Source organism: Camelina sativa, chromosome 3 (assembly GCF_000633955.1).
Source record: "Camelina sativa cultivar DH55 chromosome 3, Cs, whole genome shotgun sequence".
NCBI lineage: Eukaryota > Viridiplantae > Streptophyta > Magnoliopsida > Brassicales > Brassicaceae > Camelina > Camelina sativa.
Genome location: NC_025687.1, coordinates 4,879,710 through 4,895,763, shown reverse-complemented (window position 1 = coordinate 4,895,763; position 16,054 = coordinate 4,879,710). Strand labels below are relative to the sequence as shown.

Below are 16,054 nucleotides of genomic sequence, written 5' to 3'. Positions count from 1 at the left end.
CGAGGTAAGCCATGATACTTAGGGTTCTGCTTAATCGAATTGAAGAACGAGATGATGTCATCGACGATTAGATCTACGGAAGGAACATAGGCGCGGACACCGTCAGATCTGCCATGACCTTCGATGTCGAGAGCAAAGCAAGCGAAACCCATCTGAGCTAGAAAGATGGGAGTGGACTGGAAAGTCCAGCTGACGTCATTTCCGTAGCCATGGACCATGAAGATGAGACCACGGGGCGGAGAAGAGGAAGAGGGAAGCCATGAACGAGTGAAGAGATTGAGACCTCGAGGGGAAGTGAAGAAAGATTTGGAGCCGATGATGCCTTTGAGGTTGAAGTAGTCTTCTTCTGAAGTCTCTCCCCAGAAGTTGATCTCCGTTGTTTCTAGCTGCTGATCAGACATCGAGGAGAGAGAGATTAGTGTGTTTTTTTTTCGGAGATTTTGTGTTCTTGTTGGTGGTTTTTGATGAAATTGTTTACGGCGTTTTTTACTTACTGTCGTTTGCTTTTGGAAAAAAACTAAAAACTAAAAAGTCAAAAAGTTTTATTTTTTGTTGGTCTCGAAACATAACACTGGAACAAAAACAAAAATCTTTAACTGAGACAGTCTTTCTCAACTGATGAGGAAAGGAAAAAAAAAATGTAATTTGGGCTTCGAAGAGCAAAACAAGTTGGGCCTGAAAGAAAACAACGATAAGTTTCAGACAGTGTGCACAAAGGGAAAAAGACTGAAGACGACGAAATGTCTTAATCTTTATCAACCTCAGGGCTCCGTACAAACGCGTGTTCAACACACTTCAAGCGCGTTAATGAAACTAACATGTCATTACGATATGCGGAGAAGGAGAGGGGAACGACGACTCTTCTCTGAATCTACAAAACTGTTTATACTTTTTTGCCCCAATTAAGACTTGAGAGTAAAGTATATATATATATATACACTAAGGTTGGATTAATTGTGAAAAGCAACACTACGTACAACTACTATACCGTTATAACCCAAATAAACTTGTCAATATTTTTACTATTGTTATACTTATAGTAACTATATCAATAACAGAGTTAGATAAACTCGAATATAGTACTCGAATATATATATATATATATATATATATATATAGATCATAGGTTGATAAAATAATAGTTAAGGTTGATAGATATTTTTTAAAGCTTCAATTTTTTATGTATTATTTTCTTGTCAACTATATATTTGCAAACGAACAAAGTGCTTAATTTACAACAAAAGAAAAAAAAGATTCCATAACCTATAAAAAAAATCTCGTGTTTGTTTGTGGGAGCTGCTAGAGTGGATATAGTCAAAAAAGCTTTCAAATGAAACTTATGTTTATGCGCACTTCCAATCTTTGGATGGATAAGAATAACTGGTAAAAAGTAAGATTTCTTGTAATATTTTGACCATCCCTAGTGAAGTTGGAATTCATCTAATCCATGTCTCGTCCAATGGTGTTGTCACATGACAACTCATCTGATCGTGCAAAGTTATCTCTCAATACGTGTTTTGTAAATATCTTTGTTTGTTGACCTCAAAAAAACACTCTGTTTCTCTGCATGCATGGAGTGCATGACTCACGCATTAGCGTATAGAAACTTAACACTTCACGAGTTTCGATTGGATATGTGGACAGCCGAGTCTGAATGTGACAGTTGGTATTGTTCTAAGATTTATGGTAACACCTTAGATAATTCGGCGTGTACTAATAAACTAAATCTAATAGAAATGTCTAAAACGTTTTAAAACCAGGTAAAATTTACTCCAAAAATAGTTTTCTTTTTTTGTCTAGACAGTTTATCGCTCAACTTTTTTCGAGCACTCGACTCTGATAAACATAACATGACAAATGTGATGAGTAAGAGAATACGAATATATAGAACCTAAGAATTTCAATATATATGGACGAATAATGTAATGCAATAAATCCGGGTTATGTCATAGAAATGGCTAAGGAATGTAGCATACCTAAGAATTTCTAGTTGGGTCCAACCGATGGGAATTAAAAACTCTTAGGGCATGTCTCTAGTAGACTAGCAGTATGTTGTTTAGATTCCATATATATGCTTATAATCCTTCAAGTACTCATTGTAAAAGGTGGAACCTATACCTTCTATCTATAATAGTGACGATCAAACATTTCATCTTCTCTCTTTTAGTGCGCATTATTATACAACATTAGCATTAATTATCTCATGTCGTCTCTGCTTATGTTCCGTTGTCAATAGATAATCTTTGTTTTTTGCTCTTTCAATAAAAGGAATCTAGCGACAAACTTGTGACTAGTTTATGTTCTTTACCTTAAGTCTATACCAGTAAAACTCCATAGAAACCAATCTGATTTTTCTTTCCTGATAACATGAACCAAGAAAAGAATACATATTTATAGATTTTTTTTTTAAAAGTTTTTGTTGTAGTATATAGTACTTTCAAAAGTCAATTAAAACATATCGTAATTTCAAAGAACTGTACATCCCACCTAACATTTTTTTTTCCAAAGCATTCTTTACCAGTTCTCCACGAAGTAACCCTGATAAGAATCAATCTATCTTACTTAGGCGAAGCTAGCCTAGTGATTTACAAAACCAAAACTATCTCTTAAGGTAGTTAAGAACGAGTCTTATAAGTCATCAACTAGTAGGAGATTGGTTATGGGATCTCTAATTGGATGGTGAAAGATTTACTCCTTAATCGTTTTCTTGATTTTTCCTTATCAAATGATCCATCAGTAGTATCTCAACGCGTGTCCTATTGCGGATTGTCATTATCCTAGATAATTAAAGAATACATTGACCGATTCATATTTTGTCTAGAAACATATCCCTCAAATCTTTTGGCCAATTAGGTTATTACAATTGCACATTTAAATGATATTCATAGTTAAGTGGGTATATATCCATAGTTCTGAGAATCATATAAGTGGACATCCATTGGCCAATATGAACGTATGGACTCTGGTTTAACAGTTAAGGGGTCCCCATATGAACACAGACATTTTTAAATCTTCTATTTGAGTTAAGAGATATATTTATATATAAAATAGAAACTAATTACCTAAAATTTGAAATGGCAATACAACTATTAGAAGGTGATTAGATAAATCATTAGCTTCCTATTATATAGTACAAAAATATAACCTATCGGCTAGTGGCCATTCACCCATTCAACGGACCCAAGTAGGAAAGATTAATAGACTATTTGTAATTGGAAATTACGAATCCATTTATTTATATTATTAATTGAGTAATTCCATAACAAAATAATATTTGGATTATTCAGACAAATATATATATATATATATATAGATATATATAATTTTGACAATAAATTTATGAGTTATGTACTATGTTAAATGATTTGTGGCGTATTCAACTTGATATTTTAAATGATTTGTGTAAAATTTACAAAGTATATGTTATTCAATCATTGATTTGAAAAAGTTTCAATCTACTGTTATTGAACTAATAATTTAAAAACCTACTGTTGTTGAAAACAATTATTTGTGGATTTAAATTTTAATAATTTCAAGAGATTCTGGGGGATTTGTGAGGATTTCTTCGGTTAAAAATAAATAAAACTAAATCTTATGGTTTTAGGTGGGATTGACAGAATTTTACAATAAATCATATCAACTTGATTTGAGATCTTATGGGTTTTTATATGATTTTGGTGATTTTAGGAAAGTTAATATGATTTATTGTAAAAAAATTTCAAATCTTACATAAAAATTGTGATTTGGATTCATGTATTTTTGACTAAAAAAATCATCAAATCTTCCAGAATCCATTAAAATTATTAAAATCCAAATCCACATGCTGTTTTTAATAACAGTGAATTTTAAGATAGATTTTTAAATCATTAGTTCAATAACAATGGATTTTATGAGACTCTTTAAAATTCATGATTGAATAACATAGAATTTGTAAATTTTACATAAATTACTTAAAATGTCAAGTTGAATACACCCCTTAGAATATTAATTGAATACACCCCCTAAACAAAATGGCTGAGTAAGATTTTAATTAGCCAACCGAACTGCATGGATAAATTGTGAAATCTTCATATATTTCTATGTGCACTATTGTGTAAGTAAATATGAGAATAGGATACTTTATTATCTACTAAAAATTAAGAACACATATAAAATGAACCATGTCTTATTTTCATATATTATTAGTTATTCAAGAAATTTTTTTATATATTAACCATTTTTAGATAATGAAGCTCCAAAATTAAATCTCTTTTAGCTTTCAAATGCTCTATATTCGCATATGCAAGCAGAAAGTTATTCATGAATAATTTCTTGATATAAACATAAATAAACTAATGTTCAATGAGCATGTAATTCTTACACTATGTCTCATTCTTATATTAAGACTTTTTATATATATACATATATACATATAGACATTACCTTCCCAACAAAAAGACAAAAAAAAAAATTTAATGCAAAAAAAAACAAAAAAACTATGTATATCCATTACGAAACGTAACATATATAATCCGGACATGATTTCCCTCTCATTTCTCATCAAAGAAAGTTGGATTCCATGTCATAACCATTCAACAAAACACTTTTGTTTTGCTTATTAGTTTTTCTCTAATCTTCGATCTGAACATGTATTATAAACTATATATTGCTGAGACGTACAGCTGTCGATTTAAACACTGCAATAATTAAGGTAAAAGCTAGTAGTATGCATACTTACGACTATATATCGGTCGAGTGTATAACTCAGTTAATTAGTGAACTATATAACGGTCGAGTGTATAACTCAGTTAAAATTTCAAGTTAGTTTTGACCAATACGATCAATTATAAAATTATCTAATTTATTCCACGTGTAGTGGTATAGTGGATTGTGTGCTAAAAAGTTCTTAGAGACTCCATGGTTCAATTCCTCTCGTAAACTATTATAGTGGTGAACAAAAAGGTCCAATATTTGTTATTTTCTAGATGATTTAGATCTCTTCACCATATGATTAATTTAGCTATATCCTATCTTTAAACGATTTGTACATCGAATTGAATTCAAGATCCCAACGCATAAGGTTCACCACAAACCTACATACTGTATATCATTCGACTTTGCTAATGATGAGGTTCCCATGAATTTATTTAACTCCTTTTTTACATATATTCATAGAAAAATATCTATACAATTAAAATTAAAGGGAACCATCAATTTGGAATATATACTCCATTTGCCTTTCTCTCAACACTCAACAGTCAGTCCTTGCTCGAAGATGTTGCAACGTGACATGTCTCTCTTTTTTTTTTTTTAGGAGTATCCGCATCATATATAACCTACGAGTCTATGAGACTATGACGTTAGCGATAGTTGCGATAATTATTCGTCAGTTTCATGAATTTTGATAATGATATACTGGTTGATCTTGTAATCTTTATTCATATTGATGCAACATACTATTACTAAGTAGTTTTTTTTCTTTCATATACAGTATCATATTGTAACTTGTAACAGTCTAGAAATAATTTTAGTGCAGCAAAGCTGACTCAATTCAAACCCACACAGCGCTGCTAAGTACATAAATATCTGACTTCGGTTTTAGTGGGCGATACATTATTAAAGACACCATGTGCATAACAAGTATTACGAGTGAGCTTTTATATAAATCAGTCGAAATTTTGGATCTATAATCCAATTTTTTGAACGTACAATTAGCAGCTGGATAATATTTAATTTGTAGATCCACAATATTTATCGTTCGTTAATGCTATAACAAATTCTGGTCTGGTGATACAAAACAATATATTTTTAACCGATTAATTGATCAGTTTATAAAATTTGATCTAATATGAGTGAGTTTCGAACAAAAAGATTTGATTAGAAGAGTGAGTCACATTCGGATTCAATATGCCAAAAAATAAATAAAAAGTAACCACTTTAAAATTAGATGGTAGACATACCACTCCTAAACTGGTTTGGTATTGCAAAATCTATAGATACTCTACATTGACTTCTGAATCATACGTATTAAACCTTGATTAATGTATATGTGCATTATATACATTTCAGTTTTCCTATTTATATATTTCCTCACTAGTTAAGCAGAGCTTATGCTATTGTGGGGGTCTCTTAATCCGCCAAATTTCTTATTAGGTTAATAGGATAATAAATTAATTAAATTTATATTACTTTTGGCCATGACGTGGTTCAAACCCATCGAAAAGAAAGTTCTTCATCCACTCTATATTAGTCAAGTATACGAATTCTCTCGAATTTGTCCCTATAAATCTTAGTTTTTAAGATGGAATTATTCGACCAACTGAACAAAAATTAAAGCCACCAATCGCCACATAGGAGTATTCTTCCATATCCACTTAAATAACTTTTAATTATTATTTTTTTTTATTTTAACAAAGGCAAACAAAAATCTCATGATCTTAGCTTATAAATAGACACCCAAGTCTTAGATCTTTCTTATCATTTCACTACAATTCTTGATATTATTTTTTCACAACTTATACCTCACATGGATTATCACACCCAGAACATATCTAGTATATTAACTTTTTTGTGTCTTACGGCCCTTTTAATGTTAGCACCGGTGGTTTTATGCACTAGACAACACCGGTTTGATAGCCCTAAAAGGAGCTTGTTGGCCAACGAGCAAGACTTAGTGACAGATTTGCCTGGACAGCCTGATGTGAGTTTCAGACATTATGCCGGTTATGTCCCTGTCGATGAATCCAACGGACGAGCTATGTTTTACTGGTTCTTTGAGGCCATGGATCTCCCCAAAGAGAAACCTCTAGTCCTCTGGCTTAATGGAGGTAACTCAATCTTTTGATTTATATGCATGCATCAGCAAATATTTTATATATATATATATACATATATATATGTATATATGTTCTCCCTCATTTCATTCTGATTGATAACATGTGATTCTCTACATTTCTTTATCAGTTACATATTTATGTTTATCCGTTTTGCTATTTCTTCATACCAACATAAAATATAAGGAAAGTCAATTAGCTATAGTTTTGTCACTCTGTCGTTCACTGTTCCGCATATTTATTTTCACGACAATTTTTTTCCCTTCCAATGTTTAAACTAATCAAAGCTCTTACAATACAACCTAGTGTGAATTTTTTTATAGTTTTGATGTTGTCTCATGAAAGAACACATTTAGAATATAATGATATATCATATATGTATATATATAGGTCCAGGTTGTTCTTCTGTGGGATATGGGGCAACACAAGAAATTGGTCCTTTTCTCGTGGACACCAACGGAAACGGACTTAACTTTAATCCATACGCATGGAATAAAGGTAAGCTTTTTGTTTTTTATGTTTTGGTTTTTATATAGTTTTCTTAGCATCACAATATTAAATACTGTATTTTATATGTAAAAATGAAAATGACGTTAAATGATGTAAAAAGGTTGATTTGCTGATGCAGAGGCCAACATGCTGTTTTTAGAATCTCCCGTCGGTGTTGGCTTTTCGTATTCAAACACAAGTAGCGATTATCAAAAACTTGGAGATGACTTTACAGGTAGGTCCATTATTATTTTTTTCTTATCTTTTTACAAGTCCATTATTATTATAATACATACATACATATTATCTGTAGTCTTTGTCCTTAATTAGACGAGCTTTGAATATAAAATACAATACGTATGTTATGTACGTCACAAACATAAACTATATGCTTCATTCTCTTTTCTATCAGCAAGAGACGCGTACTCTTTTCTTCGCAACTGGTTCGAGAAATTTCCAGAACACAAAGAAAGTACCTTCTATATCGCGGGTGAAAGTTATGCAGGTAACTCATAATAAATCATTTGTATCATTTAGTATTAATTTGTCTATAAAATGAGATATTGCACGCCTTTTTTTTTTCTTTTCTTGTAACAATTTTCATGGCGAATTATTATTATTATTATTTTTTGCAGGAAAGTACGTACCCGAGCTAGCAGAAGTTGTGTACGATAACAATAACAAGAAGAATGGTTCATCGCTTCACATCAATCTTAAGGGTATTTTGGTACGTCTAATTCTACGTAATCTTTAACCAAAAAATATCAAACAAAATAAACCAAGATTGTAGTTTCTAATAGCTAGTATCATGCTTTTACTATAAACTTTGCATGATTGTTGCAAGTCTTGTGATTAGTATAAAATTGGGCTTAGACGACCTAGTGCACCTTTTTTTTTGTTTTTGCTATATAGTTGGGGAATCCGGAGACATCAGATGCAGAAGATTGGAGAGGTTGGGTGGATTACGCATGGAGCCACGCAGTGATATCGGACGAGACGCATAGGATCATAACCAGGACATGCAATTTCAGCAGCGACAACACTTGGAGCAACGATGAGTGCAATGAGGCCGTAGCGGAAGTTCTCAAGCAGTACCACGAGATAGATATCTATAGCATCTATACCTCAGTTTGCATTGGAGATTCTGCACGATCTTCTTACTTTGATTCAGCGCTATTCAAAACGAATTCCCGCATTAGCTCTAAGAGGGTACGTGTGTGTGTAACATGTGATCCTTGAAATATATTAGAAAGCTATATGAAGTCTTTATGAAACTTAGTATAAATGTTTTTTTTTTGTTCGGATGCCTTAGATGCCACCGAGGCTCATGGGTGGATATGATCCGTGTTTAGATGATTACGCGAGAGTATTTTACAACAGAGCAGATGTTCAGAAGTCTCTTCATGCGAGTGATGGAGTTAATCTCAAGAACTGGAGCATTTGCAAGTACTCTTNCTAGTGCACCTTTTTTTTTGTTTTTGCTATATAGTTGGGGAATCCGGAGACATCAGATGCAGAAGATTGGAGAGGTTGGGTGGATTACGCATGGAGCCACGCAGTGATATCGGACGAGACGCATAGGATCATAACCAGGACATGCAATTTCAGCAGCGACAACACTTGGAGCAACGATGAGTGCAATGAGGCCGTAGCGGAAGTTCTCAAGCAGTACCACGAGATAGATATCTATAGCATCTATACCTCAGTTTGCATTGGAGATTCTGCACGATCTTCTTACTTTGATTCAGCGCTATTCAAAACGAATTCCCGCATTAGCTCTAAGAGGGTACGTGTGTGTGTAACATGTGATCCTTGAAATATATTAGAAAGCTATATGAAGTCTTTATGAAACTTAGTATAAATGTTTTTTTTTTGTTCGGATGCCTTAGATGCCACCGAGGCTCATGGGTGGATATGATCCGTGTTTAGATGATTACGCGAGAGTATTTTACAACAGAGCAGATGTTCAGAAGTCTCTTCATGCGAGTGATGGAGTTAATCTCAAGAACTGGAGCATTTGCAAGTACTCTTCCCAAGATTCTTATATATGTCTTATATATATAGTTTCTTTTTGTATAATATATGAAGGAACTTGTCTGAATATTATTTTGGTTTTCTGTGATTTCAGCATGGAGATCTTTAATAATTGGACTGGTTCAAAACCATCGGTTTTGCCTATTTACGAGAAACTTATCGCCGGAGGATTAAGAATATGGGTTTACAGGTAAAGTTCACTTAAAACCATTGAAACTAAATAAAAACAGAGTAGTATAGTGCACACTACGGCTGTATCCTACGCCAATAACCACTATACAGTATAGCTTCTTCTACTTTTGGTTGGTTATTTAGTACCACTTTGCAAGAAAGCTAAGTTTTCTTATCCTCCAATTTTTTTAAGCCGTTGGTTTTTGGTTTCCTTTTGTGATGGGCTCAGTGGTGACACTGACGGAAGAGTTCCTGTACTTGCCACTCGGTATAGTTTAAGCGCACTCGAATTACCCATCAAGACAGCTTGGAGGCCATGGTACCATGAGAAACAGGTATCCTTGGATCTACGTAACTTGTTATGTAAATTCATAAACTTGAGTGTATGATTAGACCGGTTGAGTTTCTTAATGATATGCTACAACAGGTAAGTGGGTGGCTTCAAGAATACGAAGGTCTAACGTTCGCTACGTTCAGAGGAGCTGGACATGCGGTGCCTTGCTTCAAACCAAGCAGCTCTCTCGCCTTTTTCTCGGCGTTTCTCAGCGGAGTTCCTCCTCCGCCGTTGCGGTAGAGAAGCAAATCAACAATTAATAAGATGATTTAGTAATCTAATTTTGGGTATTTTTGAAAGATTTTGGGTTTCGTTTCGTTAACTTGTCAGACACGGGAAGAGAAAAAGGATTGTAAGAGAGAAGTTTGTATGTGAGTTATATGTTACATTCTATGTGATATTCATAATAATAAAAAAAAACAAATATTTCACACTTTAAGATTATGTTTAAATGAAAAATAAATAATTTTTGGTGCAATATCAATATATTGAAATCCAAACAGGCAGCTCCAAACACTTTTTTTTTTTTTTTTGCACCAAAAAGTAACTAGAACATCGAATATATAAAAGTAGCTTATTTCGAACTTCAGAACTTTAAGTCTTTAACTCTACTGCAAAAGATCTATTTCTTGGAATGCCCTTTTTTAATTAGGAAGGTACCATATGGAATATGCGAAATTTCGCTTACAAGAACATATACGGTCGGAGAAAAAAGTGTATCATGGATAATTTTTGGCGGTTTTGCCATCTCAAAGAGATTATAGCAGTCTAGCAAGTTTGCTCACATTTGTTTTGGATTTTTTTGCTAATCCTCCATTTTTCATATATATATATATATATATATATATAAATCATTGATAACCGTAGATTTTTTTTCTTAAACTTAAAATCATTAGGGCATGAACCTTGAAAATTGAGATGCTGTATTGATTTTATTAATATTTTAATATAAAACTATTATTTAATTTAATTAATTAATTTTGTTTTTAAATGGAGCAATCAAATAGTGACAGATAAGCAATAAATGGTCTGAGAGTGTCTTACTTTATCTACTGCAACATACGAAATCACTCTCCCTCCTCACCTTTTTTTTTTCTTTTTAATTAAAAAGACCATCATCCTAATATTACCGATGGACTTGCTGTTAGTATCGTTTCCCCCGTTGGTCAAATAAAAGCCATGAATATGATACATGATGTATCTCTCCTATGGGTAAGAATAGATCATGATGCAGCTATGATCCTTATAAAATGTATTCATCCTTACACCATACCATACTTACTCTGTATTAAGTATTAACATTTCTTATCTTAGAGATATCTTTTACCCATTCAGCCACCAAATGAAACATTTTACATTCAGTATTAAAAAGTACATATATTATAATTTTTTGTCATCTTTCCCGGTATTGATTATGAATTTGTTACATTTGAGAAAAAAAATAAAAAAGATAAGGAACGTCTTGGTACATTGTAAAAGAAAAAAAGCGTTACACTTTGTTTTTTGGTTATATCATACTTTTATAATTTCGAGTCAAACAAAATAATTAATACTACATATTTCTTCTAAACATAGTAGAAAATAAGAAGATTTACAGAAAGTATTTAGCTTCTGCCATATGTTTGTCCAAGGTTCATGATCTTACTGCCGTGGGAACTTAGTCAAAGGAAATCATAAATTTCAGTCTAAAAAAGAAAACAAATCATAGAAATTGGGATTCTTATTATCTTTTAAGAGTTCCTCTTTTTACCTATATTACTTACTCAATTCATCAATTTTTAGGATCCCTTCATAAGCCAAAACTTGAACTTCCATTTCGGGAAAAATATATTAAGAAAATCTATCCATAGATACCACGTGGCGCGGTTCGATAAGTGATAAGATTCACTATGCGTCTGGAGCGTTAGCGTTAAATAAACACACTTAGAGCTTCACACTTTTTATCACAACACTCAAATTAAGTCTATCTAATTATTACAAGCAAAGTATACAAACAAAACACTTACCAGTCTTCTCTCGTTTTCTCCGCTGATGAGTGTGAAAACCTGTAAAGTTGAGGTAACGCAATTTATGGAAGCTTGTTTTTTGATATCTCTATATTGATTTCTTATTTAACTGCTATTTGTTATCAACTTTGTTACAGCCTGTTAAAAGGCAAACATCACTAATTAGAAGTAGCAAGACCGAACAGCAGGATGTTAAACCTTGTTTGGTTTCTTCATCATCACCATCGACCAAGTCTCCTAGACCTCCGTTCGTGAGCCAAAAAACTTCAAGACGTGTTGCTTCGTCGGCGGAAGAAATCAAGAATCATGCTCATAGAGAAGCGACAAAGGTATCGAGTTCGAGCTGCGGATCAAACAAATGGACAGGCAATTTCATTCTCATGGTCGAGCTTCGAAGAAAGATAATCACATTTAGAACAATCATTGATCTCCCTCCTCTCACCGGTTATCTCTCCATAATCAATGTACGTTTGCCCCTTCCGTACGTTAATTTTTTCCCTATTTCAGATAATCGTATCTTTGACCTAATTTCACAGACTAATCACCATGAGAGTCTAGCTCTTATATATATTTTCCGCGGTGAAAATGTAAATTTTCCATTAACAAAAATGAAAATAGCTAGCTATATCTCGTCGTATCAATTACAAAAAAAAAAAAAAAAAAAAAAAAAAANAAAAAGGTTAAACCAAGTTCATAAGCAGTGGTCAAATAGGCAAATCCGGTGAAAAATGATTCCTTGGTGAAAACCACCACTTGATTTGTATAATTATGAATGATTTAATTGATTTGTTGTTGTTTGTTTTTCTGGCGGCTATTGCTAGATGGTGATGCGTACGATGAACGATATCCATAGGCTTTGTCCTGAGATCGTTACGAGCTCGCAAATCCTGGATATGAGACGTGCAGAAGTCGATAAGGTTTTATTTCATTCAACAATAACTAAATTGTTCTATGAGACTGATTGAAGTTAAGCTCTGACCACAATTTTGATTTTTTTTTTTTGTGCTTGGCAAACAGTTGCTTGAAAATTTTTACAACGCTTTGAAATCAATTGGAGATTCATGGATGGACGACCACGAATGGATTGTCAAATCCAAGTACAGGAACAGTAGCATTAGGAAGAATATGTCCGATCGACTTGGTAATAACATTATTCCAAACTCCTATGATTGATGTTCACTCTTGCTCATCATATATAAAAGTTGTTTGTAACACAATCTCTTTGGTTACAGTGGAAAAGGTGATAGCTGCATTAGATGGACTGATTAAGGGGATGAACGAGAGGCTAGAGATCAGCAATGATGAAATGAAGGAAAAGGCTAGTCCGCGGAGTAAAACATCGAGCGGCGCCCGAACAGAGACATTGAATGCAAAGCAACCGATCACGCCAATAAAGGTGTTGAGTCCATCTAGTAAAGTTAAAGACTTTGCAATCTCTGTGTCAAATCTTCCTAGAAATGTGACAATGCAAGCGCTTGTAAAGCTGAGTCCTATTGATGTAAAGCGTCTCGCTATCCAACATCTTTGCCAGCAGAAAGAAGCTCAGAGTAAGAATGGTGAGAGTGATGATAAGAGATTTAAAGAGAACAAGAATGAAACAGACAAGACTGAGAAGATGGAGCAAGCCAAAGAAGCTATTCTTGAGGAAAAAGATAGTGTGAAGAATCAGATTGATGATAAAAATTGTTCAAAAGTTTCAGGAAAATCTAAAAGTTTCCCGACATCTTTGGCTCTGCCTCCTTCTCCACCTTTACCACCACTTCCAATGGCTGCCGGAAAAGGTGTGACTGTTCCGTCTCTTCCACCTCCAGGGACTGCACCACCGCTACTTCCAATGGCAGCGGGAAAAGGATTGGCTGCTCCGCCTCTTCCACCTCCAGGGGCTGCAACACCGCTACTTCCAATGGCAGCGGGAAAAGGAGTGGCTGCTCCGTCTCTTCCACCTCCAAGGAATGCAGCACTACCGTCAGCACCGCCACTTCCAATGGCTGCCGGAAAAGGACCTTGTGCTCCACCACCACCTCCACCAGGCGCAAGAGGAGTCTTGGGAGCCAAGAAACCAACTAGTAAACTGAAGAGATCAACCCAATTGGGGACTCTCTTTAGATTCCTTAAGGCGAAATTAGAAGGGAAGAATCATGAAGTAAGATCTCGTGTCGCTCCAGGAGTAGTAAATAAAGGCGGGACTGGAAGTGCTCCAGTCGGTGGAAAGCAAGGAATGGCTGATGCTCTTGTTGAGATAACAAAGAAGTAATTCACATCTCACTTCATCTATAACCAATAAAACTAGGCAAAAACTCATACTTGCTTTATGTTCTATGGCTACGCAGGTCTCCTTATTTTCAGAAGATAGAAGAGGATGTTCGAGTATATATGAATTCAATCAAGGAGCTTAAGACAGAGATTACCAAGTTCCAGAATAAGGACATTACTGAGCTTCAGAAGTTACACCATCGTGTTGAATCGGTTCTTGACAAACTAGAAGATGAAACACAGGTAAACTGTGAAGACAACATAAGTGATCCATGTCTTCATCATATATGTTCTGATTTTGTGATCACAAGAACGTTTGAACTTATATAGGTTCTAGCAAGATGTGAAGGGTTTCCGCATAGTAAACTCGAAGCAATAAGAATGGCTGTTGCATTGTACTCTAAGATGCAAGGGTATAATCAAAGAGCTAAAGAACTGGAAGATAGAGTCCCCGGCTGACCAACTTCTCGACAAGACTGAAGGTTACTTTGCAAAGGCAAGTCATAGGAAAACTGATTTTGCTATAGTTTCTTCGCCTTTCTTTTTGGTTCTTTCCTTTTCCAGGTAGATGAACTGATCTGAATAGAATGGTTGAAACAGATCAGAAAAGAGATTGAAACTCTAGACCGAATCAAAGCAGAAGAGGAAAAGAAGTTCAAGGCCAATAACATTCATTTCGACTTCAATATCCTTGTTCAGACTAAGGAATTAATGGTTGATATCTCTTCTGGCTGCATGGAACTGGCATTGAAGGTAAGACTAACCAATGAGATCAAAACCTTAATACTTGCAACACACTTTCTGATCACTTTTTTTGATACCCATTTAACCGAAAGCCTCTCGGTTCAAATCTCACAGGAAAAGAGAGAGGCAAAGATTGCATCGCAAACTACTGCAGAATCACGAGGGGCAAAGCCGAATACGAAGAATAAGACTTCAAAATGGGCTAAAACACTTTGGAGGGCATTTCAGTTTGCGTTCAGAGTATACACATTTGCTGGTGGGCACGACGATCGTGCTGATAAGCTTACAAAAGAGTTGGGAAAGGAAATCGAACTGATTCTTGGAAACCACTCGTGACTTCGCCACCCCTCTTAACTATATGTCTCAGCCTGAAAATGTCACAAAAGTGTCGAGTCTTGTTAGAAGAGATTTTAAAAAGGATAAGTGTATTGGATAATATTTTGTAATGTAATTTACCAGAAAGCTGTTGTAATCTCATGATTCTTCTCACTGATCCGCAATTGCAAACTGTGGACATGTGGCTGGTGCTTTTGATCAGCCAATAAAGATCAAACTGAGGTAGGAAAGCGACGGTGAAAGAAGATATCATATACACAGTTTTATCTCAAAAAAGAGAGTGCTAAAACGAATTAATAAAAATATTCATAAAATAGATTAATTATTATTTTGCCGAGTGTTTTTACAGCTTCAAGTAATTCCAAAACTCAGACACGCTACGAGATATCAAAACGTAATGACATTTATATACACTATCAGATAGTCGATGTTCACATACATATAACGATGGAACAGATTAGAAGAAAAAGGTCGTAGAGCAAACTTGTATATATGATTTAGTCAAGAAAACTACAAAAGAATGGAGTGTAAGAGTAAGAGTAAAACTGTAAAAGACAACTAAAACAACCCTAAGCCGAGACAGACAGTAAAACTCTAAAAGATAGAACTAACGTACTAATAGTAGCCTTATATCATACATCAACATGATCACCAGAGTTAGTGATCACCCCAAAGCATTCCAAGTTTTTTTCTTGCAGAAGCTGTACACAGAAAATGGAGAATGAATAATTAATTTTCCCTTTGATGATCCCATTTCACGGTAATTTGCAGGATTTAATCACTTCCATCACTGCTTTATGCGTCTCCGGAGGGATCATTTTCAGAGTCATGTGAAATGCCTGAAGAACAAACATAGTACACAATCACTTCAACGG

The 16,054-nt window shown here is 34.3% G+C and overlaps 2 protein-coding genes and 1 pseudogene across 2 annotated transcripts in view; 2 read left to right on the top strand and 1 right to left on the bottom strand.

The window, feature by feature from the left end:
* Window positions 1-667, bottom strand: part of LOC104769735 (caffeoylshikimate esterase-like) — a gene marked incomplete in the record, with an annotated part of 2,781 nt that extends 2,114 nt beyond the window's left edge. The window contains 1 exon segment of the mRNA XM_010494018.2: window positions 1-667. Within this exon segment, the coding sequence (XP_010492320.1) occupies window positions 1-401 (401 nt within the window).
* Window positions 6,450-10,279, top strand: LOC104778671 (serine carboxypeptidase-like 31). Its single transcript, XM_019243390.1, has 10 exons — window positions 6,450-6,806; window positions 7,203-7,310; window positions 7,441-7,536; window positions 7,714-7,806; window positions 7,937-8,028; window positions 8,214-8,510; window positions 8,614-8,747; window positions 9,430-9,525; window positions 9,736-9,841; window positions 9,934-10,279. Exons 1-10 carry the CDS (start codon window positions 6,506-6,508, stop codon window positions 10,078-10,080), a joined length of 1,470 nt encoding a protein of 489 aa, XP_019098935.1. The 5' UTR covers window positions 6,450-6,505; the 3' UTR covers window positions 10,081-10,279.
* On the top strand, window positions 11,801-15,420 carry LOC104769706 (annotated as a pseudogene).

Bases quoted from the DNA above. Each gene is read 5' to 3' on its own strand.
- LOC104778671 (XM_019243390.1), top strand. From the start codon at position 6,506: ATGGATTATCACACCCAGAACATATCTAGTATATTAACTTTTTTGTGT. The intron at 7,807-7,936 runs GTAACTCATAAT...TATTTTTTGCAG, and splicing joins CGCGGGTGAAAGTTATGCAG to GAAAGTACGTACCCGAGCTA. The intron at 8,511-8,613 runs GTACGTGTGTGT...CGGATGCCTTAG, and splicing joins CCCGCATTAGCTCTAAGAGG to ATGCCACCGAGGCTCATGGG.